Source organism: Camarhynchus parvulus, chromosome 3, assembly GCF_901933205.1.
Source record: "Camarhynchus parvulus chromosome 3, STF_HiC, whole genome shotgun sequence".
Taxonomy (NCBI): domain Eukaryota; kingdom Metazoa; phylum Chordata; class Aves; order Passeriformes; family Thraupidae; genus Camarhynchus; species Camarhynchus parvulus.
The window spans coordinates 23,474,982-23,499,274 of NC_044573.1; the positions used below are offsets into that span (position 1 = coordinate 23,474,982).

Genomic DNA, 24,293 nt, shown 5'->3' on the forward strand with positions numbered 1-24,293 from the left:
CACCCACAGCCCGTCCGATAGCACAAGCTTTTGAAGGTAAAGCGAGGTGCTGCTCCCGGCCGACCCACGCCGCAGAAGCTGCGCTGGCCCCGGCGCTGCCGCTCCCCACCCGCAGCCCAGCCCAGCCCAGCCCGTCCCGTCCGGTGCCGTCCGCTCCGCGCAGCTCCGCGCCCGCAGCTCTCGCGGGAGCCGGGCCCGAGGCGCCGGGCGCTGCCCGCCCGCCGGCGGGGCTGCGGGGCCGGCCCGCCCGCAGGGGAAGCGGCGGCTGCCAGGGCGGGCGGAGTCGGAAGCACGACAGCACGGGGCGCTGGGGCGGCGCTGGTGGCGGGGGCGGGAGCAGCTCGGCACTCGCCGCCGTGCTGGGGTCGCGGCGCAGGGACTGAGCCGGGCAGCGCCGGCCCCGCAGCAGCAGCAGGAGCAGCAGCGGCAGGAGGAGGAGGAGCCGCCGGAGCCGCCTCCCGCCGCCGAGCGCGGGGGAGCCGCCGGAGCCGCTGCCCCGGGCGGCTTGCGAGCGCCGGGCTGCGGCGCCGCCGCTGCCTGCCGCCGCTCCGCGGGTGAATGAACCTGTCCCGGCCGAGCACGACGGCGGCTTCCCCTCGGGGTCCGGCACCAGCCTCCCTCCGCACAAGATGGACGGTTTCGCCGGGAGTTTGGGTGAGTGGCGGCGGGACGGGACGGGACGAGGTGCGGGCAGCCCGAGTGCGGCGGGGCCCGGGGCGCGCACCTGCGGCCGGCGGGGATGCCGGAGCGGCGGGCTGGGACTGCCCGGGGCCGGCCGGGCCGGTGCGTGCGAACACCGCCCGCGGCGGGAGGGGAGGGGATGCCAGCGCGAAATCTGGTCAGCTTCAAACCATCTGTTGCGAGAGCTCCGGCTGCACTTGCCTTCTTTGTTCTTCCCTCCCCGTGGGTCTTGCGCTTCCCCAGAACTAGTTGCTTGGCTTTGGGCTGATGGTTTGGCTTAGGTTGTTTGGGGTTTTTAAAATGGTTATTTTGTGTTTTGGCTCTCCCTTGTGCTCCGGGGTGGGAGGGACGCCGTCGGTCCGGGCGCAGCGGGCCCGGTGTCGCGCCGGGAGCCGCGGGCAGCTCTGCCCTGTCCCGGCTCAGAGCGGCTCCAAGGGGAGCGCAGCACCCCTGGAAACTCGGGGGCGCTGGCGGCATCCACGGGAATGTTAACGGGGCAGTCGGCGCCTTCCCGGTGTCCGAGCATCGTCCGTGCGCCCGAGGAAGCCGAGCTCCTGGCTGCCGGCAGGTTCCTCTGCCGGAGCCGTGGCGTGATCGAAAATATTTACTGCTTGCTCCTGTAAATGATGCCAGAAAACTGATAGGCTGCGCTGCCTTCAGCTTTATGAAGGCTGCGGCAAATTCCCACCAGTTTCTTGAAGCAAAAATCAGCCTAGCTTTTTACTTTGTCGGGGGACAGATTGCATGTGCTACCGGGTGTTGCTGATTACACGTGTGAACTGAATATACATTCAAATGTAAGAATTGTAAACTATGTAAGTTTCTATTTCTGCAAATTGCAAGACCATTGGCTTTGCAGTGCTGCCTACCTGCTGCTCTCATCGTATTCACTGCCGCCGCATCTATTGCAGGCGTTTTGTAATAAAACTCCCTCCATCTTTTGTAGAATAATAAATCTGTGCCTCTTAAAAATAAGATTAATTTATTTTTACGTCACTCCCGTAAAATCTGCAGTAACAGTGAATAGTTCTCATTTTTCTGGAAAAATTGACTCATTTAAATACTTCTGACTGTGATCCTAACCCTTTCAGGTTTTTGAAATGTCAACTCCAGCATTTTGGGCATCTCTCCAACCCAAACTGGTGCACCATAATTAACAGTATACTTTGGTAGTTTGGCTCTTGGCCAGGTATACTGTCCTTGCTCAAGTAACTGCCATGGCCATTTCAGATCTGGTGATCAGGAAGCGACACATGGAGGAATTGTACGGGTTCTGTTCCCAGTTTTCCGAGGGAAGATTGTGCCTGTGGGTGACACATGCAAATGTGCCATGGTTAATATTTATGAACCTCTTAACCCAGCAGAAGAACTGATCACCATATCAAAGCGCGCCGATATTGCTTTTAACTCCTGCAGTATTGGTCCCGAGAGAGGTCGATATTTAGAAATAACTGGCTTTTGTTGGAAGTAGGAGAAACTCAATTATTGTGAAATAATAAAGCTTTGCTTTTTTGCGTGAGGTTCTCAGTGAGCAGTGGCATGGGATCGTCGGGTGGCCCAGCACCTTGTGCTGGAGCCATGATGGGCTCATTGGGGCATCCCATGTGCCTTATTAAGGAGGGGCTCCATCTGGGCCTTTAATTTGTTTCACTGTTTGTTCGGGAAGGCGCTGTGATTTTATGTGAATTTAATGAGGATTAAGCTCAGCTCAGCCTTTTAAAATGGGTATTATGATATTCACTGCTAGTTGGCCTTTGATTTTGCTTTTGTGGCAAGCACTGATGCACAGAGGTTTTCTGGACTTGGGCTGAGGGGAGGGCATTCCCAGAATCTTTTTGCTTTGAAGTATGAAACTTTTCGTGACTTTTTTGTTTCCAGGTTTGCATCATGCTGCTTAGTCCTCTTCTGTATTTATAATCACTTGTTGGCTGTTCTAGCTGCTAATGAGCACATAGAGTTCACAAAGATGTGTGAATTGTTCTGAGACCTTTTTTTTTAAACGTCTCTAATTAAAATCTAATGGCTTGAATTTAATTAGCTGTCCGCTAAATGTCTTTTAGGAAGGCCATAAATTAATGTAATTTAGAACGAAATGTAAAAATTAATTAAAATTATTGTTGGCAAAACTGTGCTGTCTATGTATGTGCATGCTCAACCAGTCAAGCAAGCTTATTAGAGAGCAAGTTGTCCTTTTAATGCCTCTTGTCATTATCTGGAAGGCAAAATGTTATTACAGATTGTGCCCTCTAGCACAGGCAGAAATACCTTCTTGCATGTCTCTTGCAGTTGAAAATACTTTACGCAGCTGTTTTCTTTTGGCTTCCACATTGAAATTTTTATGAGAATAAACAGATGAAAGAAACCATTTCATGTGTAATTTAGAAAATTGTTTTGGTTATTGGCTTAGTAAGTGCTTATGTAGCACTCTACTTACGAGTATACAATTACTGTGTACAGTAAAAAATAAATCTATATGTTATGATTTAACTTGCACAGTTGAAATAAGTATTGATTATTTTGATAAAGCACCGAGTTATTTCCCGTTTGCTGTGACTTCAGTACCTTTAGAATATCACAGTGATTATTGAATCCCATGCATTATCTCAAGTAGGACAGTTGTATCTCACATTTGGCATTACCAATGTGATGGTTGTCAGAGGTCTCGATGGATTCTGGCCATCTGCTTTTCAGATGCATCCCTCGAAGTCAAAGAATGTGCTTCTGAATGGGAACAAGAAGTCTGTGAGCTTGGGCTGGGCGCCTGGGCTCTTGCCTTGTGCCCTGGCTGAGACAGGAGCACAGCATGGGCGTCTGGCTCTGATGCTGCCAAGTTCCCCTGCCTCTCAGGGTCCTCATCAAAACAGATCTGCATCAGGGCAGAGAAAGCACTGCTGATTCTGCCAGAGGAGTCAAGCAGAGAGTTCTAGCAAAAGGAGAAAGAAAGCAAATAAAAAAGCCCATGTGGGAAATAGTGCAGCTAAGGCTGTCAATAAGTGTTGTCCTGCTTCATCCCTGGCTCCTGTTCGTTCTGCACTGCTGCCCTGACTCTCTTCCACTCTCCTGCTGGTGCCTGCGAGCCCCCGGGTGAGCCCATCAGAGGGCTGCAGAAGACTGACAGTTTTTCCAATAGTAATTTTGATTTTTAGGTATCATCAGCGATTATATTACTTTACTGCCTTGCTGCTTGCCCCTGCTGTTTTGGTGTGTTTCTGCCTGAATTGGCTTGTTAGGGAGTGGGAGAAGCATGGCAGGTGTGGGAGGGGAGCAGTGGGAGCCTTCAGCTGGGGGCAGGTGGGACCAGGTGGCGCTGTCAGCTCCGAGAGTGACTTTGCTGGGTCACTCGTGCCTAAGGTGTGAGATCTGCTCGATTGAGGCTCAGGAAGGCTGAAGCCGTGACAGGCTGCCTGGGGCTGGTGAGCAGGGAGCGCTCTTGCTGGACAGTTTTCCATTGCTTTTAGCAGCTGCATTGTTTTCCCTTCTGAGAAAGCTTCTGCTCATGGAACTCTGTAACAATGACTCGTGGTAAACAAAGATATGGAAACATTAATCGGATTATATTAAATAAATCATGACACCCTTTTCCAAGCTTGTCACCAGTGTGTGATGACAATGTGGAAGAGAGCATTTCAAAAGGACTCTCTCCACTATTGACATCTGTGGCAGAATAATAACTCATAAAAAAATGGAGAAGTCTCAACTTCTGATTTCAAGCCATGGCTTTTGTGCAGCTGTGCAGGATGCCCTGAAGGTTAGAAGGAGTCTTTCTGAAGGATTCTCTATGGTTGAAAATATTTTCACAGAGAAATTAAAATCACTCTTATCTTGAAGTCTCAGGCAAGCAGAATAATTTAGGAATTTTTTTAAAGATTCTTTGAGCCTGTGCATTTTGTTTTCAGAGAACTAGAAAGTAAAAGAGAGCTGAAATTACTAAGTGGAGACCAATGCTTTGCTCTGTGCTCTGCTGTTGTTGTTACTGGAGGAAGAACTGGAGATATAATTAAGATTCTTTTTTTTTATCATTTTGTGCAGTATCTACATTTTGTTCTGTCACTGTGTGTGCATTACTACTAACTGCAGTTTATATGCTCACCACTTACTGGGGGGTGACATGGAGGTAAGTTCATATCATTTTGCCCCATTTCTTTTCCTGGGTATCGTGCAGAAGCTGTCTGTGTCAGGCAGGTTCTGAGGCAGTGTTATGAGTATGTTCTGCTCCCCAGCCCTGCGGGAGCCAGCAGTGTCTGTTGAACCTGTGGCTTTGCTAAAACCCAGTAAGGCTTCTCCAAAGCCCCCGGTCTGTGGGGGCAGAGCTTCTGCAGGGCTCAGGCAGAGAGGATCTTGTGGTCGCTGGTGCCGTGAGCCTGGAAAGCGTGTGTGCATGATGATTCATCCCTGGCTGGGCTCACTACCGAGAAAAATGAGTGTGTGGGGTATTTGTCATTTATTTGGGCTAGAATATTGAGTTTTATCGTTGCCCGTCTAGACTGCAGAAGTGGCCGTGGTGCTGCAATGCAATTGCTCATAGCAACAGTGAGCTCAGCCTAATTCACAGGGCTCTGCTCGTGGGATTGCTGTGTGCTATTGTCACTGTGCTGCTCTTCATAAAAATAAAAACTTTGGCAGGACATCATTCTCCCCTGCCTGAGAGGGATGGCCTTGGCTGGTGCCAGGGAAGATTAAACTCCAGCAGCAAGGAGGGAACAGGCTGTTTGCTTTAGAAACTTGGTGGCTGCAGCTCACCTTTTGCTAGAGTTCTTTGGTTCATGTGCAGTGAGGAGGAACCCTTTGCTCTCTAGCCAGCTGAAAAGCAAAGGATTGTGTGTTTAAAACAATTCTCTTTTGCACAGAGCAATTGGCAATATTTGCTCTCATTGTGAGTAGTATCTCAAGCGCAGGAACCTGTTAGAACTCCTTCTCTTAGAATTTCTTTCTCCTTCAGAAAGGCTTTTAATGCTTGGGATACTTAGAATAATTTCTGGCCTTACAGTGTATTTTTTATATTCTGTAGCTGAGTACTTTTCTTACGGTAGTAGAGTTATCTGACAGAATTGTCTCTTGCCTAAAGAACCTACTCTGAAAGGATTTTTTTCCTTCTGTGCTTTATATCATGAAGTACGTAAGAGGGGAAAATTAGGCAAGAACAGTGTTCTTAGAAGTTCTTTGAAGCAGTATTTTGTTTTGTAAACATTATTATTATTATGATGGATTGTGTTGTTAGTAAGTACAGAGTGATCTGAATGTCACTCCTTGCTCTTCAGAGCTGCTTCCCTTCTTGGTGTGGTTTGTATCAATTACTGAGGTTTATTTTTCCTGTCTCTCTTTAGGTCCTTGCTAAACCTAATCCTTAATGAATGCGATCATAAGGCCAAGAATGTTGTTCCTGTTTTACCCACACATAATGTAATGGGAAGGCTGGTAGAGGATAATTAATTTTATAGCACATGGCATGTATGATGACAGTGCAACTCCCTCTGATCTTGCTGGTGTTGAGCATTTCTAGTAGGGACATTCTTCTGTTTAGGAGATGAAAATCACCTGATAAAGAACTTTTTTTTCATAAGCTTCATTAACTTCCTCTTCAAGAAATTTTTCTGCAGTTACTGAGGAGTTCAGGTGGAACCACTGCTGACCTCACTTTTCCTCTCTGTAAACAAGCGAGCATCAGGAGTTTAAAAGAGGAATTACTTGCCTCTTTTTCTTAATCTGCTTGTTTAAATTGATGCAGAATTTTACTTTCCTGGACTTTTCTTTAATTGAATGCTGAAGGATGGTTAACTGGACACCACATGGTGATGTGCAGTTTTTTTCTGAGAGCCTGAGTGCTCTTTAGGAAGCACACATATGGGCATTCAGCTTGCAAAATCTTGTGTCCATGGAGCAGCTTGGAGTCTGAACTGATCATTTACTCAACGAAAGTGGATGGGTAGTGCTGATGAAAGGGTGGGATGTGGAGAGCAACACCATCACCATTAAAAGCCTGAGTTTATTGTTTAGTCTTGGAACATACAAAAAGCTTTTTCTCTTCTCATTTTGCCTTTTTCTTTTCTTCCTCCTTCCTGCTCCCTTTCTTATTTTTGTTTGGCTTTTTTTGCTCCATGGTGCAAGTATTTATGTTACAAACTATCAGTGAGTGCTACAGTATTCTTAAGCTTTCTTCCCCGAGTCTCCTTACTGGGTTGAATGAGCTAGGGTTTTTTAATCAGTTTTTTGATTGTTTTGCCTCTCTGTGGTTTGCCTCTTTTGCTTATCCTCGATAGTTTCAGCCTAATTTGTTTACTAAATATAGCTGTGTCTTGTTCTTTAACTGCTGGTTTCTTGACTCTTTAATGGCTGCGCTGCTCTGCTGTGCATGACAGTGCTGTTTGTAGGGAAGGACAGCCAGCTTTCACCATGTTTGCAGAATCCACCTTCTTTCTTTGGTTGGTGGTGTTCAGTGCCTTCCTGCCCAACCTTGTGATGTGGAATGCATGCTCCTGCAACTTCTTAAGCAAGATATTTTTGAATGCAAATCTGTCTTATTGTAGAAGTAGGCTTACTTTTTGTACTTAATACCTCTTCTTTCTGGAGCTGCTTGTGCTTGTGAGTGACTCTTATGCATAATAGAAATGCAGTGTGAGGGACAAGACCAGGAACAACAGCTGTGCGCTGTAAATGGATGTGATATATTTTGTACAGTTGCATGGAATTTTCTATGAATTAAATAGAAGAAAAATACTCAGTGTTGTCTGTCACCTGGTTCTCTTGTTTTGCTGAAGCTCCACGCATAGCTGTAAAGTCAGTGTTCCAGCCTGGAGTTGGTTCCCGTTCCTCTGGCCAGTTTTGAGTTTAAAAAGTACGGCAGGGGGAGGCTGAAACCAGACTGGCTTATGTTGGATTGTATTTTGGATTTGTGTAAACAGTCTTAAGGCATCAAGCTAAATTGGCAGGCTTTCATAATCCTCTGGGAAAACTGGGAGTTTGAAACCCGGTGGATAAATGAAAAAAAATTATCCTAAGCCCCAGATTTGGCTCCCTAAAGGGATGCTGTAAATTAGTTAGATCTAGAAATGTGGTTTAGTTAAAGTAAATGAAAAAAGTGTTTTCATGAGAACCTTATAATTTTAAAGACAAAAGAGTTGGGTTTCTTTATTCTGAGTTGAGACACAAAAGCGAGAAAATGGCTGTTGACAGGAAATTTACATTTGCTGTCTAAACAAAGAAGTAATGATTTCACCACTTTTTTAATGGTTTTTAATGAAATCATGACATAAGGGTACTAGAAATTGTTTTAAAATGCCTAAATTAGTCATTGGCTGAGGTAAGCAAGCCTGCACATTCATAACTAATTAAACAATGCCAAATATACGTGAGATGAATGATAGGACTATTAGTTTCCTTACAGTTTACTATATGTTACTTTTCTTTAGAGAACAGAAAAATATTGCTTTTGCATCAAGTTTCTGATGAGCTTTGTGCACATCTCTGTAGAAAGGAACAGCAGTAGGATGGGCTTGAGTTTTTCATCCCTCTTTTTCTTGGTCACAAGCACACCATGCCATTTCCTGCTCTGTGTGCATTGTATGGGTATTTCCTTCATTAGAACTCAAGATTTGCATTGCAACTGGTACAGTTTGGGGGTGGTTTGGATGCAATTTGATTGAATGGAATTTCAGAAGAGCATTTCTAAAAATGTGCTTTTCAGTATTTCCAAAGAGAGGTGTGGAAAGGAGGGACCTCCAGAGGTCAGAACCATAAGTTAAACTCTTTCAGCTGCAATACTCATGTCTGTGTAGTATCACTTAGCTTCTTTAAACAAGAGCTCTAACAAGGAGGTAATTACAACTTTGTTTAACTATGAAATTCTGCATTGAACTGCTATCCCCTCCTCTCCCAGAGTGTGTTGTGCAAATGCCATCAGAGAGACCTGGCAGGCAGTCAGTGGTTTGTGAGGCTGTGGTGCTTGCTTTCTGAATTCTAAACATGTGCATTAAAACCATAAGGCAAGAGGGACAATAATAGACAGTACAAATTCTGTTTGTTTTTTTTTTTTTTTTATAATTTGAATTTTTTTAACATTCTTTCACAGGTTAAGCATGAAGCAGTAAATCCATCTGCATGTCTATTTTCTAAGCATTTAATGATGGCATTTTTCCATGAAAGTTATATGACATATTGAAGAAAGATGGCAGTGCTGTTGGCAGTGCTGTTCTCCAAATCTGGATTTTTTTCTGTATTTTCTATAATCTGTGGCTGTAGTATTTTCTGAGAGATGCTTGGAGGGATGAAGTGTTGGTTATAAACAAAGAGTTGGGTGATTTGAGATATTTTCAAAGGAGCTATAAAAATAGAAATTGCCTCTCTTCCTCTTAAGCATAGAGAAAAGTGGGTCTTAGGTATGTTGTAGAAAACAGTTCAGATTCTTGTAAAACACTTTCTTTTTTCCCCTGAACTCTTTATTTGGCTTATTAGTGGTTCATTAGAAATGGTTCTCCAGCATGGTACTATTCCTGTGATGTTTGCTGGAATAACTAATTGAAATTGTTGGTACAAACTCTAAATAGGAAGAAACAAATGCTGGCCCCCAAGTGCTGTAGAGTTTTTGGTGGTGCATTTCCAAAGTCTATCCAGCATATTAGGCAGTACTGGTGTTACAAACTGATACACCTTTTTAGGATTCAATTGGACAACTGTTGCAGTGTGGAGATAATTTCTGTGTGAGGTTAACATCACACCTCAGGCTTTTGCCTGCCAGCTGCTTTAGGTGCAAAGAAAACAGATGAAGCTGGCAATCTTCAAATTGGTAAACTCTGAAGTTTAGAACCACCCCACCCAAGAACTGAGAAACAATCCCACTTTATTCATGATGCGGACAAATATGGACTCAAAGTTATTGTTTAATCACAGAATGGTTTGGCTTGGAAGGGACACTGAAGATCATCTAATTCCAGGTGTCCCTGTGGGCAGGACACCTTCCATTTGACCAGGTTGCTCCAAGCATCATCTAAAGACAAATTTAATTCTGCAACAGACTTCTATTTTTCATTTTCAGATGCCAAACCTTTGGATGTTAATAGTTTGTTAGTTATTTAAACACTGGAGGGATTCAAGCTGTGGGCATCAGGTTGGTGGATGTTACCAATCTTTGATCTTAGTGTACTGCAGAATGTTTATTATGGGTTAAATGTCATGGTGTACATTGGCAAATGCAGGAAATATTTGTTTGGAGGAATCTTATATTGCTTTTTCATTGAGGTATTTTGTCAATGAGCTGGTGTGGTATTGTGTGGGACCCTAATCTGGCATCCTGCTTACTGAACTGGAGATAGGAGACCAGTTTTTCTTTATATCAAGTCATGTGAGTTTTGAGCAGCTATTTGATCGTTCATTTTGTGTGTGTGTGTCTGCCAGGCTTGTGGCTCTGCTACAGGAATGTTTGAATGTGTGTATAGTATTCTGCTTGTAGAGAAATATGAGTTTGGGAGGGCATTTTGTTTGACTTTCAGTAGTCAAATGTTGAAGTCATCCTCCACCTCAGAAACAAAGAGTGTAAGCTGTTTCATACTGGATTAAGGTATTTGAAGCATTGTTAGAGTGAAGATTTTATCTCTGCCTATGAGTTTGGTTATTGCCTAGCTAAATAATACAGGTTTTTGTGTAGAGATTCTTGCTAGCGTGCTTTTAATTATCTGTATTTACTTAGTTATTATTTGCAGTAGAAATGTCGATTTCCTGCTCCTATAGCTACAGCAGCTTTACCAACCAAAGGGCTCTAACTTGGCCGTTACTGTTTTTGTGAATGAAAGGCAACGTTACTGTTTGTTTTCTGTAGATCACAAAGGGATGGTTTTTTTCCAAAGCTGTAGATAAAATGACAGGGAATTGCAGGAAAGTGAAAGAGAATTGACAAGAAAGCTTGCGTAGAGTGTTTGCAGCCTAAATTGTATTTGTCAATTCATGCAGATTTGTGCTTGATAAGATCACTTATGTCTGCCTTTCAGCCTTTAATTAAAGTTAATTTAAACAGATACAATTTTAATAGTCCTTATTTTAGTTTCCAGAACTAATTGGGGAATTTCCTGACTCTGGTGTCTGCATGTGTGTATACATAGTAACACACCCACTGACATCCCCCTACACTCTCCCCCAGTTTTATTTAAGGGATTCAAAGTCTGGCCACCCTTCTAGTGAAGGAGCTTTTCCCAATATCAAATCCAAACCTGTCCTGATGCATTCTTGTGTGTTATATCACTTGTTTCCTGGGAGACTGACCCCCACCTTATATATAACTTATCTCTTATGTAATGTAGCCCTATCTGGACTTACTTTTTGTATGTGTGATTAATGCACCTTTTGGTTTCCTGTCAGTATTACTGGATCTTGATTATCTTAAGCATTGCAGTATGTATTTTGGTTTTGAAAAACTTTAGGCTGACTTTGAAGTAGCTTTTTTTTTTTGCTCTTTGTGATGTTGCTATTTGCGGAGTCTTGCATGGAGCGTATGGGTTAAAACTCAAAATACCTTCAAAGTTAAACTAATTAGCAGGGAAATCTTTACTAGAAAAAAGTGACTTGCCTCAGATGAATGCAGCTAAGAAGCTGCATTTTGGCAAACAGCTCTTCTGTATGGTCATACAGTCTTTGGGTATGTGTTTTTAGAAGAAGAATGGGTAGGGTTGATGTCATCTAAGACTGGTCTGTTGGCTCTTAACCCCAGTTTTCTTCATCAGCTTAACTACTCTGGGATGTTACCAACCCTTGTGTTGCAGTACTGGCTTAACAGCCTTGGGTACTGGCTCCTGCCTTTGATCTGCATCTTTCTTTGTTGAGAAATAGGGGTGCAGAAACAGCCATTTCATAGTGATTTTCATCTGCCTCATCAGCTTTCATGTGTGTGCTAACATCCCCCCTTCTCTGTCATGAACAGTTCATGTTGTGTCCTACATTCTCCTCCAAGCTCTTGAGCCAGCCCTGTGCTGCCCATGGGCACTGTCACACTGGAGAGCAGAGCCAGATCCCACTGGGATTTGGGGCAAGACCCTTGAGATGGAAACCATCTCTGCTTCTCTCTTCTGGTTCCCCTGTAGATGTGGCCCTGAGTGATGCGTAGGGAAGCTGGGTGGTGTGACAGCACAGACTTCCATGGGGCTCTACAAAATAGGGGTAATGCTAATAATTACATATCACATATGGTTTTGACTTTCTGTGAACAAGCAGTTTTTTAGCACGGAGGGAAAGGAAAATGTTTGCCCCTGGAAGGAAGGCCTCTAATTGGAGACTGCAGGAGAACTGGAGAAACCCCCTGGTGAACTCCCTGAGAGGTTTCATGGGGATGCTGACAAGCTGCAGCTGCTGGAGGGGTGCTCTGCAGAGCAACTTGTGTTTCTTCCTGTTGTGTTAGACTGCTGTGACATGTACTCCTCACTGTGAGCACCTAGATTGTCCAACACTCTGAAACTTTGTAGAATCCCCATCCCTTCTCCAGCACCTCTGTGGATGCCTTGTTGTGATTGTTTGGGGATTTTTTAAATCTTTTATTCCGTGTGGAATATTATTTTGTTTTTCACTGAATGCCATTTAGCTTCAAGTTTTTGCTAGAAAGCTGTTGAGGTTGTGTATGACATGCTTGCCATGGACTACTTTGTCATGTCACCCTTTTTCTAACCTGTGCTCTCCTCAGATGCTGACTTCTAGTGGTTTCGGTGTTGTAGAAGCAATTTTCTGTCTCTTGGAAACAGGAGTTAGAATCGGTTTTAGTCACTTAGCTCTTGTACTATGTGAACCATTTGTATTCTCAAAATGGAAAACTCAATCACCTGGATGCTCTGATAACTTGATGTCTTTCTGGGCCACTTCCAAGGGATCCTGGAGCAGGAGGGGGCTGCTGCTTGTTGCATTATACTGGCTGTTCAGTCCAACAAGATTCTGCTCCTTGGCTCTCTTCTAACAAGAACCATCCCTCTTATTTAGTAAGATAATGGCTGCCATATGGTGTTCTTCATTACCTTCTTCTCTTCTCCTAATTTTTGATGTGTGCCTATGTACTAAAAGCTTTGGGGGACCATCTTCCATGCTAGTAGAACACTGAAAGTAGGTATGTTTCTGCAAGTCTAGAAACTTGTTAGAGCTACACTTTTTCAACATATAGCAGATAATCATAAAGGCATTTATATTAGTTTTTTATACTCTGAGGTACATTCCACTTACTTGTTAATCATTATTGGTTTGATTGTTTTGTTTGACGTAACCCATTTTTCCCAGGACTTTTATTGCAGCAATTACACATGTACAAGGTGAAACTTAGAAGGAAGTGCCGCATCAGATCACTGGAGATTCTCTGCTGCTTTTACAGCTAATTTTTATGTTTTGTGCTGTTAAAGTTAATGATTTCTTGCTGTGCACAATGTTTCACGTGCATAGTGTATGTTGTGTCTGCTTTATTGCTGAGAGTATTTTTTTGAACCGACATGTGTCAATGTAATTTATAGGAAACTTATCTTTTGTAAGATAAGTTTTGTAATTGAACGCACAGAGTTGTATTTAGGTGCTTTCTAGTGCTGCCTCTTTTATTGCTCTAGCAAGTGACTTGTAGCAGTCATAGAGAGTAGTTATAATTACCAAGAGGTGCTGCAGCTCTTCTATTACATATTGTGAATTTTTTTTGTCATGTGTGGTTCTGCTCTCATTTTGCATTTTACTTTTCTACTCCCTTTTGAGTAAGCTGCATGTTGAGCAGTTCATCTACTTTCTACCTACCATAAAAACCCCTCGGTTTTAGTTTTGAGGCAGTAATTTGTAGTCCTTCAGTCGGTCAGTGTTTGTGTTTGTTTAAAAACATTTCTGAAGGTGTCAGCAAGAGCAAACCAGATGGAGTCAAGCTCTGGTGGTGTTCTCAGTGCATTCCCTGCTTGGAGGGTGGACAGTGCACTGCTGATATGGGAGTGTGCTTTGCTCTGTGTGTGTGAGATCATCACCATGGTACCTTGCTGTGCTGGGGGAAGAGCAGGACCCATCCCATGGCTCAAACCACATGGTGATGGAGCTGTGCTGGGGGACTGCAGGGGGCTAGTGAGAGACAGCTGTGGCAGTAGAGAACACCAGGCTCCTGAGTGTGACTCTTCTGTCTTGGGAAGCAAAGAATTTCGTACTTACTTTTTTAGCCTGCTTTTATAACCCCTCTTCAGGTGAATACTGAGTACTGGCTGTATTTGAGGGCAGTAGGGTGAGGAAAACAAGAGGTGAGCACTTGAAGGCCAAATGATTCCTTGTATAAAATATTTAGGATTAGCTGTGTGCCCATCAACATGATGATGAGTGTGTTTCTGCAGAAAATCAGCTAATTCCTGATCTGAGTTTCCAGGCTAGATGGTTTATCTCATGGTGATTGCTTTCTCCCATGTCCAGGGTGACAGCAGGAACTCTGTTCTTGTAGTCATGTTGAAGAAACCCTCGAGTCTTGCAGAGGAGCCTTGGGATGCTGAGTGTTGCAGGCTGGGCTTTGCTGTCCCCAGGGAGCCCAGGGGCTGCAGCAGCGCCACTGCCTGTGACTTTGGTCGTCACTGTTGGTGGCTGTCTGGGAGGTTACTGGCAGGATCCATTTGTCACTGAGTCTCTGGAGGATGTGGGGAAGTGAGTGGGCAGATAGTGGTCTGAGAACTTGGTTTGGAAACTGTAAAGATAGCACTGTGTAAAGAAATTAAAGAAGGTGCCTGGTGGTGTTGCTGCCCAGTATGGCCAGCCTGTGGTCCAGAGCCCCTTTGCACAGACCTGGCTGTCCCTGTTGTGGTGCCAGCATGTGGGTGGAGGTGGTTCACTGCATACCCCAGAGGTGAAAATATCTCCTTGAAGTGTGAAAGCTGCAGGACAGATGCTGTGAGGGAGGAAGAGCAGCTTGGTGTGCTGGGAGAGTACTGGGGGAGACAGCTGGGTGCTGTCGAACATCCCAGTACTCTCCAAATCCCAGCCACTTTCTTCTCTCTCTGCTGCTTTCCCTCCACTTCTTCCTGTGCTTCTCCTGCCATTCTCAAAAAGGGTGTGTGAAAATAAAGAAAGAAAATCCCTTTTCAAAGCCTTCTGGGAAAGCCTGATGTTACACATCCACCTGTGTCATTGTGTCTTCTCAGAAATCAAATATAAACGAACATTGTATTGTTTTCTTAACCAAACCAACCCCAAACTTGATCTAATTATCCCATTTAATTATCATTGTTTGTCTTGCTGTCCTTATAAAGGCAGTTATGCATATCTTCCAGATGAGAAAATGTGTTTTAATTTTATTTTACTGTTGCTGTATGCTAAATGAAAAAGTAAGCCAACCTAATTCCCTTAGAATATATATTTTATGGAAAATGTATATTCCCTTAGAATTTAGATTTTATGGAAATATATGAAATTAAGGAGTCAATAATTTTAACCTAATACTTCATTTATAAGACTTGATTTTGAGCTTCATATTCTAAAGCTAGTGTGTTGTAGGGCAGGTAATCATAGGAAAGGCAAATAAGTATCAGATTACAAAACTTTTCTACATTAAAAATATGACCATATGTGCCTCTGAATAATTCCAGATGGAAGGCTGCTGGTTCATAATTTGCTTTATATTACATTTCTTCAGAATTCTTTGTTTCTTTTTTTTCTTTCATTATAGTTGCAAATCCAGAGATATATTACAAGCAGAAAAAAGAGTGCAAAATAACAGTTTATGCCAGCAGACTTTTAGGTTGGACATTATGAAAAATTTCTTCGCAGGAGGGGTTGTAAAGCATTGGAATAGGCTGCCCAGGGGAGTGGTGGAGTCACCTTCCCTGGAAGTGTTCAAAGAACAGTATGGCACTGGAGGACATGGTTTAGTGGTGAACATGGGTTGGTGGTCAGACTTGGTGAGCTTAAAGGTCATTTCCAACTCTAAGGATTCTATTTCGCTTGCTAGGTGTGTAAATCCCATTCCCAACGTTTTGGTTGCATTCTTGAGCTAACAGGGCTTTCAGGTTTGGACTGGCCATCCAGGCTTTTTCATACGTTATTATGTATCCTAAGTGATCCCATTTTAGAGTACAATTCTTTTTTAATATGTATTTTCAGAAGCATATTCAGATGCTTATTGGGAGAGTTCCCAAAGTGAATGTGAAACCTTTCAAATAAAAAGGGAAAAACTTGAGAAAGTTACAAACCTCTGAAAATGTGCAAAAAATATTTTAATAAAAATGGTTTTGCAGCCTTGGCTCTGTTTGCTGACAGTAGTGCAGTGTGGAATTCCTTTTGGAAGACACATACTCTTGAAGCTTATCAGCTTATTCTGTTTCATGAGACCTCTTTTAACAGCCTTGTGTTACAAAAAGAACCTTAGAAATAGGCGCAAGCTTGGTTCATTTTGTCAATGGCAGTGGTTGAATATTTTGTGTCAGTAATTGCAGCTGCACTTTCATGGCAAGGTGAAAAAAAGATAGTTTTAGGTTTTAGTTAATGAAGCTGTAATTGTTGCTATGTGGGAGGTCACCTGGGGCTCCCTTTGGGGGTGGGTTGTAGTAATCCTCTTACCCTCCTGCCCTGGGCAACTTGATCATTCTTGATCCCCACGTGGAATGCCTGAATTGCAACTCTGGTCCTTATTAGTCCTTGCTTGCTTACTCCTTATGATAGAGCACTGTCAAGTTCATTCAGGATGATCGTTTCAGTTCTTACTATTTGTGTCTATCTGTAGCATTTTCCTTGCATCTCTTTATTTACTAATTTCTCACACAGTTTTAACAGTATTTCATAAGTCTCTATTGTAGGAAATAATAAGGATACCCATGTCAATATATTCTTTATCTTTAATTTCACTCAAAACATCACATGGGGTCCATGTGCAATGTGTTAATAACACAGATTATGAGCTTGGCATAAAAAGTGCTTGTTTCAAGTTACTTTTTCATCTATATCCTCCTTGTTTTTATTTGCTTATTTCCCCACAATCAAATTTCAAGGCTTTAAGAAAGGCTATGTACTGTATTTAGTTGATGGGAAAGTATGGGGTTTAGTTTTGGCCATGGCAATCACAAAGTATATCTGAATAATCAGAACAATCAGAATATCTGGAAATCTTATTTCCATGTCTGGAAACTTTATCCTTCTTTTATTACTTCTTGGGGCTAAGTATTGATTAAATTACTGATTATTCAGGAGTCATGTGAAATACAAAATGCTTTGGAGCCTTGTGGTTTTAAGCCTTTATAAGCTTGCCCCAATGCCTTTGGCTGGGCCATATAATTAAAGAGGTGTTCTTCATGTGCTTTGCTGAGGTATTAACTGCTTGTGTCTGCAAAATGGGGGTTTTCTTTTTGTCATGTGGGCCAAGTGAGTTCTGTGGTATGTGCTTCTTACAAAAAGTGCAAATGTGTGTATTTTTTAAAAAAATCAGATCAGTTTCAATGATGTTACAAGTATGTGTAGGTTAAGAGAAATCATCTTGATTTCTGAAAAAGCATCATCTTTGTTGCAAAGTGCAGTTTGAGTAAAATAGTTTCTGGAGCACAGAACCTCCCATGCAGTGCTATTTCTGAAATGCTGCTAGGAAAGAGGCCAGGATTAGAAGGGGAGCAAAATTTAGCAGTATGGAGGACTGGGATTGCTAATGGTAAGCTTTTTCTCATGCTTCTGACTGTACCATTTTTATGGTCTTTTAGAGAAGGATATTGTGATATTTCTCATAGGCTCAATTATTTCTGTGGTCATCTTTATCTGTGGTTTAGACTCCTTTTGGTTCAAATTCTATACTTGTAAAGGATTTTATCAGTTTTCTATGAAACCTTTGCCCTGGTCCTTTAGCATTTTAGATGAAAACTGTCCTTTGCAGCTAGAAATTCCCATTAGCTGGCTTTCTCACACAGAGTAAATTTAAATGTATTCACAAGCCCTTGTGTATAAAGAGAAGGTTGTTTCCTTGCAGTTGCTTTGAGAAAACAGAGGAGTGAAGGAGCTTTTGCAATATCAGCCTTGTTTGCTCAATTGCTGTTATAACAACCCCCTCAGAATTGCTGCTTTGTAAATGAGGCCCTACCTACTGTTAATTATTTTTAATTCTAAAATTAATTCTATTTGGTGAGCATTTAACCTGGAAGACTTGCCTTGACATGTCAGGCCAATTAGCTTGCATGGTGTGGTGTTCTTTGCATGTGTTTTTTTATTTTTTAAAGAGCCAATGTAGCAGCAATAAGGCACCATCTGGCATTTCTTAAAATTTGTGGTGATTCCTCTGCATTAGGGTTTCAGGAAAACACTGTCACCACACCCTCCAGCAGCTCCCTCTTCTCTGGGGACTCCTTTTCCTGGTATTTCCTATGGTGCCTGTGAGATTCAGCCTTTCTGACCTTGACTTGTTTTACCAGGTGACCAGCGAAAAACCATTGCAAGGTGGCAAAACCTGCCCACCTGTGCCTTTGCAAGGGATGGAAGACTGGGCTGGGGTGTGTGTGTGTGTGATCTCTTGGAGTTAATTATGACAGAAGCTGTATTTTGGAGTAGAAATGTCTAGCTCCCTCAGTTACATCAGCACTGATATTCTGTGTGGAGCACAAGGTAGATGGTGTGGGGTGGGTGCATAATCAGTTTAAAACATGGCTGAATTGGTTATTTAGTCTTCCAGCAGGAGTTGCCTTTGAGTAGAAATCAGGAATGAAGAGCACAGGCCCACCTGGAAGTGATTTGCTGCAAGTATGAAGATGTAAGATTTGAAAGAAGGAGAGGGATGCTGTAAATGGGAGGCATGCCTGCCTCCCCCAGCATGTCCTTTCACACAAGCTAATGGTGTTTCCTCAGGTGAAATGTGGGCTGGCACAAGATAGGAGACACCATTATATCTTGAAATAAACACTTCAATATTTAATTAAAAGCAGATGTGTGGGGGAGAGGATGCCTTAGGAGCACAGGTGATTGCAATAACCAAAATGTGTTGAAAGAGAAGGTGATGCATTGCATAAAAATCTAGAGGAATGATGAGTGTTAAAGCTCAGTGATACAGTTGATTTCTTCATAGGGAAAGAGTTCCTCAGCATTACTCAAACAACCATGTTATGGCTTTTGGCATGGATATCTTTATAAATTGATACTTTTTGGTCTGAAAGTCACCTTTTGATCACTTTGTTCTTTCTGTATGGGTATATTTGAAGTTTTTAGTGTGGTAGGTATGTTCTTGGTTCTGCAAGACATCTATGCTCCCCAGTAAAACCACTAACTAGGAGTTGTAAGTGTTTTAAAATTCCCTGTACAGGTGTTCCATGGTTAAAATGCTTAAAAGTAAATGTTTCAAGTTTATGTTTCTGTGTCTGGATAGATAATGGTTTCTCCAGGTCTTTTTGATGGCCTAATCTGCTTACTTTAATTGTCTAAGTAAGCAAATCTCAAGTGACATGGAGATGGCTGTGGGTTGAGAAAGTGCAACTGTACAATTGTTTTCTTGGTATTTTTAGTAGACATGTCTAAACTTCTTATTTGTATAACCTTCCTAATTAATTTAATGAACTCTAGTACTCATATTAGATGCAACTGCATACTTTGTTCAAATGTGTGAGTGGTTATTCACTTTTTCTCTATTTTATAAATGAATTACCCAGATATATCTATTTAAATCCTATATTTCTGATGCTACACTATCTCGAGACATGGAGTCTCATTTGCTTGGGCTGCATTTTTGTAAGTGACACTTGACAAGCCAGCAGACAGGAATTTAGAAACTGCTAAGTGTTGGCATCTTTAGTTACTGATCACATTCTGCCACACATGCCCTCACAATGGGTTTTTAGGTTTTTGTTTCCTCCCCTTGCATCTGTTCCTGCAGGGCTTATTCTTTGCTTGTTGGCTGATTTGCAGACACGTTAATTGAGTTATTTTTGTTATTTTTGTGTTGTATTTCTTTGCAATCAGGGAGCTAACAAAAACTCTTGCAGGGAATGTGTATTTGCACGTAGCTTAAGCTATCAGCGTGGGTTGCTTTGCTTTGCAACAATATAATGCATGCTCAAAATGTTAATTTGCAACTGGGCAAGTGTGGTGAGGAGTTCAGCATTTAACATCTTTGCTATGTTTTTAGTGCATTCTAACACGTTTTAATGTACTCTTTTCATCAGAAGTCTCCGGAAGACTTAATGTTTGGGCCAGCAAAACAGGGAATCTTCTACTGAAATAATTTCTCCCTTTTTTTCCATTCTCTTTAGGATTTTTTTTTCTTTCCTTCTTTTCACATGTATGATTGTAAAAATTGCACTCAGTTCAGTAACTGCTTGTACAGTTCATGCAGAAACTTACAATACAGGCTGTTTTCCAAATGTCAGAGATGTATTCTTAGTAATGGTGGAGTGTCTGCAGGATGTCTCATCCTCTATTTTTTATTATACATTAGTGCATAAATTCTTCAGTATTTTAACTTCTGAAGTTATTTTCACCCAAGTCCATTCACCTCAATCTTCATTATTTGCTTGTGGGCTTGTTTGAAAATGCCCACAACTTTAACCAATATGGAGTGAGTGAATTTTTTTTGGAAGTGTTGTGCTGGATGGGCCTTTTTTCTTTTTGTCTCCCTTCATTCTTCCCCACAGGCCATCAGTGAAAATTAAATTCTTCAAGATATTAGTTTAGTTTTCCAACTGAAAATAGACTTTTCAGTGAGTAGATTAGAAATGTTTTTGTGACTACAGGAAGCAGGAGGATCAGTGTGTATGTAAGAGACAGCTTATTGCTGGCTTTTGTCTTGTTGTTGAGTTCTACTGGCAGCTACACTTTTCTTCACTTCCTCTTGTTCCACCTAAATTATGGCCAGGTTCCAGCCTTCACAGTGAATTTCAGTTAGACTTCTAAGGCTAACTTGAACTTTAGACACACAGTATCTTCATTATATTCATTAGGAAAAAAGTAATTTTTTCTTCTGTGTGCTGTGTGTGTAGAGTAGACTGGTTTCACATTCTTCAGAGAGGGGGCAAATTCTGTCAACTTCTGGCTTAAATGATCAGATATTAAAACAAGTAATCCCTTGCCATGTTCTTGACAGACTCTCTTGGGAGGAGTGTCCATCAACATAAATCAAAGTTATCACATCAGACTCCACTTAAGTTTTTTCAACATATGCAACTGAAGCACAGCAGGCTAGATCCCCTCTCCTTGATGGGGCTCTGTTGATCAACATCAGCTGAATTTCTGACCCAACATGTGCAGTGGTCTCAATTCCCAAACACAGCCCTCCTGGCTCTGCCAGACACCAGTGCCACATTTATATTGGAGGAAGGTTTGTTGTATCAGCTGTGTTACAGAAAATCTGTTTTCCCCAGGCTGTTTGTTACAGACTGTTCATTGTTACTTCGACTGGCTGTCAGATGCTTCTATTTAAACAAACAAATTTCTTCTCCTAGTTTTCCTCAAGATGTCCTGCAGTGAAGTACCTCTGACTGAGACAAAATGAGTGATACATATGTATGCAACAAGTGACATCAGGATTTGTTCAAACACAGCAATAAAGCAGTCATTGAATTGTGACTTCAGAATAGGTCCTAGCGGCAGTAAAACAGCAACTAGAATCTCTAAAAATTTCCAAGACCCTTACCTTTTGTCCCAGCTGTTTTTTCCCCTTCAGGCCAGATGAGTGCCCACAGCATGTGTTCTACCTTTGTTGCTCACAGGTGAGCCACAGAAAGGTATGATCTGCCATATTTAAGATAGAAGTCTTTATGTACAGATATGTCAAAGTAACTGTGTGTTTGCATTTCTGGATTTTTTTCCCCTTTTTCCCCTTTTCCCATAAGTTTTGACACAGCATTTTGGAGCATCTGCTGACAAGAGTATGTCAGAAGAGTGTAGAGTAGTATCTTCTATTCTTGCATTTTGGCTGGCAGTGTGTTTCGGCTTGCTGGTGTATTACATTTGTAATCCTATACCATGCATGCTGTCCTAGAATAGATCATAGAATCACTGAAAAATGTAGGTTGGAACCCCTGGAGGTCATCTGGTCCAACACCCTCCAGCCCCAGCAGTGATGGCTTCAAAAGCAGATAGTGTTACTCAGGGTCTTGCTTCAGTTGAGATTTGAATATCTAGAAGAAAAAAAAGGTTACAACTCTGGTTACAAAGGAAAAAAAATGGGTTGAGGGTGTTTAAAAGCTAAAGCAAGTGTCTGAGTTGGAATTTCCTTTGTTGCCCCTTCCTTTTGCACCTCTGAAGAGAGTTTGGTTCACTTTTTTCCTGTAGTTGGCACTCCCTCAAGATAGTGAAGAATTGATTTGGCTCCTGCTTTGACTTTTCTCACAGCCTCTGGTCATGCATGATGTGCTGCAGCCTCCTTACCACTGACTCTCTCCAGCTGGCCCATCTCCTCTGTACAGGAAGATACCAAACTGGACGTGTGTCCAGCTGCCACCCAGATGGGAATAATAATTTCTGCCAATGTGTTGCTTACAATTCTGCTCAAACAGCCCAGTGTGTGGGCAGCCTTGGCTAATGCAAGGGTCCCTTGCTGACCCCTCCCAGTTCCTTCACCTGGATCTTCAGCTTCTTTGTGCTGGTCGTCCCAGCCTGAATGGCCATGTGGGATTTTCCTGCACTGCTGCAAGACTGTGTTTGTCTTTGCTGAATGTCGTGAGACTTCTGTCAAACGAGTTTTCTAGTTTGTCCTGAAGCTGGGGAGCCGCAGCCCTACACCTCAACACTTCAGTTGTCCCCAAGGTTGATGTCATGGATTCACAGAATTGTTGAAAAAGACCTCAGAGATCAAGTCCAGTCGTTGATCCAGCAGAGCCAGGTCCACCACAAGACCATGTCCCTTAGTGCCATGTCTGTGTGGCATTTAAACATCCCCCGGGGTGATGACTCAACCCAGAAGTAATTTAGGTAATGTGAAGTGAATTTTTCCCTTAAACTGCATTAGGAGTGGGGTATTGATTACTCTTAAATAGGATGAGGGTGTTTCCATCCCATTGGCCAGATGAAGCAGTGTTGGCCTGGGTACAATTTTGTCCATGAGGGGGCAAAATTGAGATCAGCCACCAGTAGGACCATTGGATCACAACCCCTGCATTTGAAGCCCGATGTCCCAGCCACTTTTTCATCCTATGCCTAAACATAATCACGTATTTTCTTCTCACCCAATCCTTGCATTTGAGCAATGCAGATTTAATTAACAGGTTAGTGGAACAGAAATTGTTAATACTGTAGACTTCTAAAGTGCATCATTGCATTTAAGAAGGAATCGGGAATTGTTTGTGGAAAGACAACAGTTCAGCAGAGGGATCTTTTTGTTTGGTTTTTTAACCAGTATAGATTTGTGAAAGTGTCACATTGAAAGTGATTTGAGCTGAAAAGAAACTAGTGGGAGGATTGCAATTGGTTTGAGTTAATTTTTTTGGCACTAATTTATGTTGTTTAAGCTTTATTGCACTGGCTGTGTGTGGAAGCTGTTTATAGGAAAAGCAGCTCAGTTAGAGAGGTTTTAAGGAGAATGTGTGGCAGTAAAACTGCAAAATATCACAAGGGTTCAGCATATTGGAACTATTTTTAGATCATTTTTGCTTTAAAGTCACTGAAATTTTAGAACTGTTAAATGTACAGCTTTTTATTTTTTCATTTTCTCTACACTTTGTGAGACTCTTTTCTGGATATGATGGCAAAGAATTGTTTGTTGTTTAGAATTCATTTTGTAAACTGTTCCTCTTCTGAAAAGGACTTTGTGGTTGGTTTGGATAAGCCCAAGGTCTATAAGTACAGCCATCCTGAAACACTTGGGCTCATCTGAGCCGTGAGGTGCAGCTCTGGGCAGGATTTGGTGGAGACAGGGGCAGGGGTCCTGTTTTATAGGGCAGTGAGACAACTTGAGTGAGTGTTGGGAAGTCACTGCTGAACACCACAGAGTGATGAACTCTCTAGGGAGAAAATGGGAATGGGAACAAGGGATGCCTGTGACCTTTGTGGAGAATTTTCCCACTGTGTCATTGTGAGGAATGGAGTTGCAAATAGGGGAGATTGCTGTGTGGGCAGAGGCAGAGCTTCCAGTTTTGCACAACAAATTAAGGCAGGAAAAATTCAGTCCAACACTCCTGTCATAAGCAGGGATTAGTATGATAGTCCTATGTTGTGTTGATTGCACAGATTTTATACCTCTTTTCCTCCTCTTCCTCCCCGACACCTCCCTCTCCATCCCCTTCCCCTTGTCAAGCTCACCCAGCACCCACCACAATCTACTGCATTGACAGACCTGTTCAAACAAGTATATTGTATTTAAAATATATGTCCAAAGCTCTGCATTAATGCATTAATTTTGCTCATCTCACTCCCTTATTACTTACACGTTCTTTCCATTTCTTGTTGGTTTTGAACTTGAGAAGGTTTGCACAACCAAAGGTGTGTTTGCTTGCCTTTTAATTAAGCCAAGCAGCCTTGATTGTAAAAAAAATACACAAATATGTTGACTTTGCTAGTGGACAAGTGTTTGGTAGATGACTTAAATTCCACAAAATCTGTGGAAAGGAAAATATCTTCTGAGAGGCACCTTAATGAATGAAGATGAATTTTCAGTAAGCCATAAGTGACTTGTATTAGCACATGCAGTGGTCAGAACATCACCTGCAAAAGAATGTGGTGGTAGCAGAGATCAGAACTAGTGTGCTGGAAATGAGAAAAAA

At 42.4% G+C, this 24,293-nt stretch overlaps 1 protein-coding gene across 1 annotated transcript in view; it reads left to right on the forward strand.

The window, feature by feature from the left end:
• Positions 1 to 295: 295 nt before the first annotated feature.
• The window catches only part of EML4 (EMAP like 4), a 147,847-nt gene continuing 123,849 nt past the window's right edge, over positions 296 to 24,293 (forward strand). Inside the window, exon 1 of the mRNA XM_030944913.1 lies at positions 296 to 654. Within this exon, the coding sequence (XP_030800773.1) occupies positions 630 to 654 (25 nt within the window). The 5' untranslated portion in view covers positions 296 to 629. The remainder of the gene's footprint in view (positions 655 to 24,293) is intronic.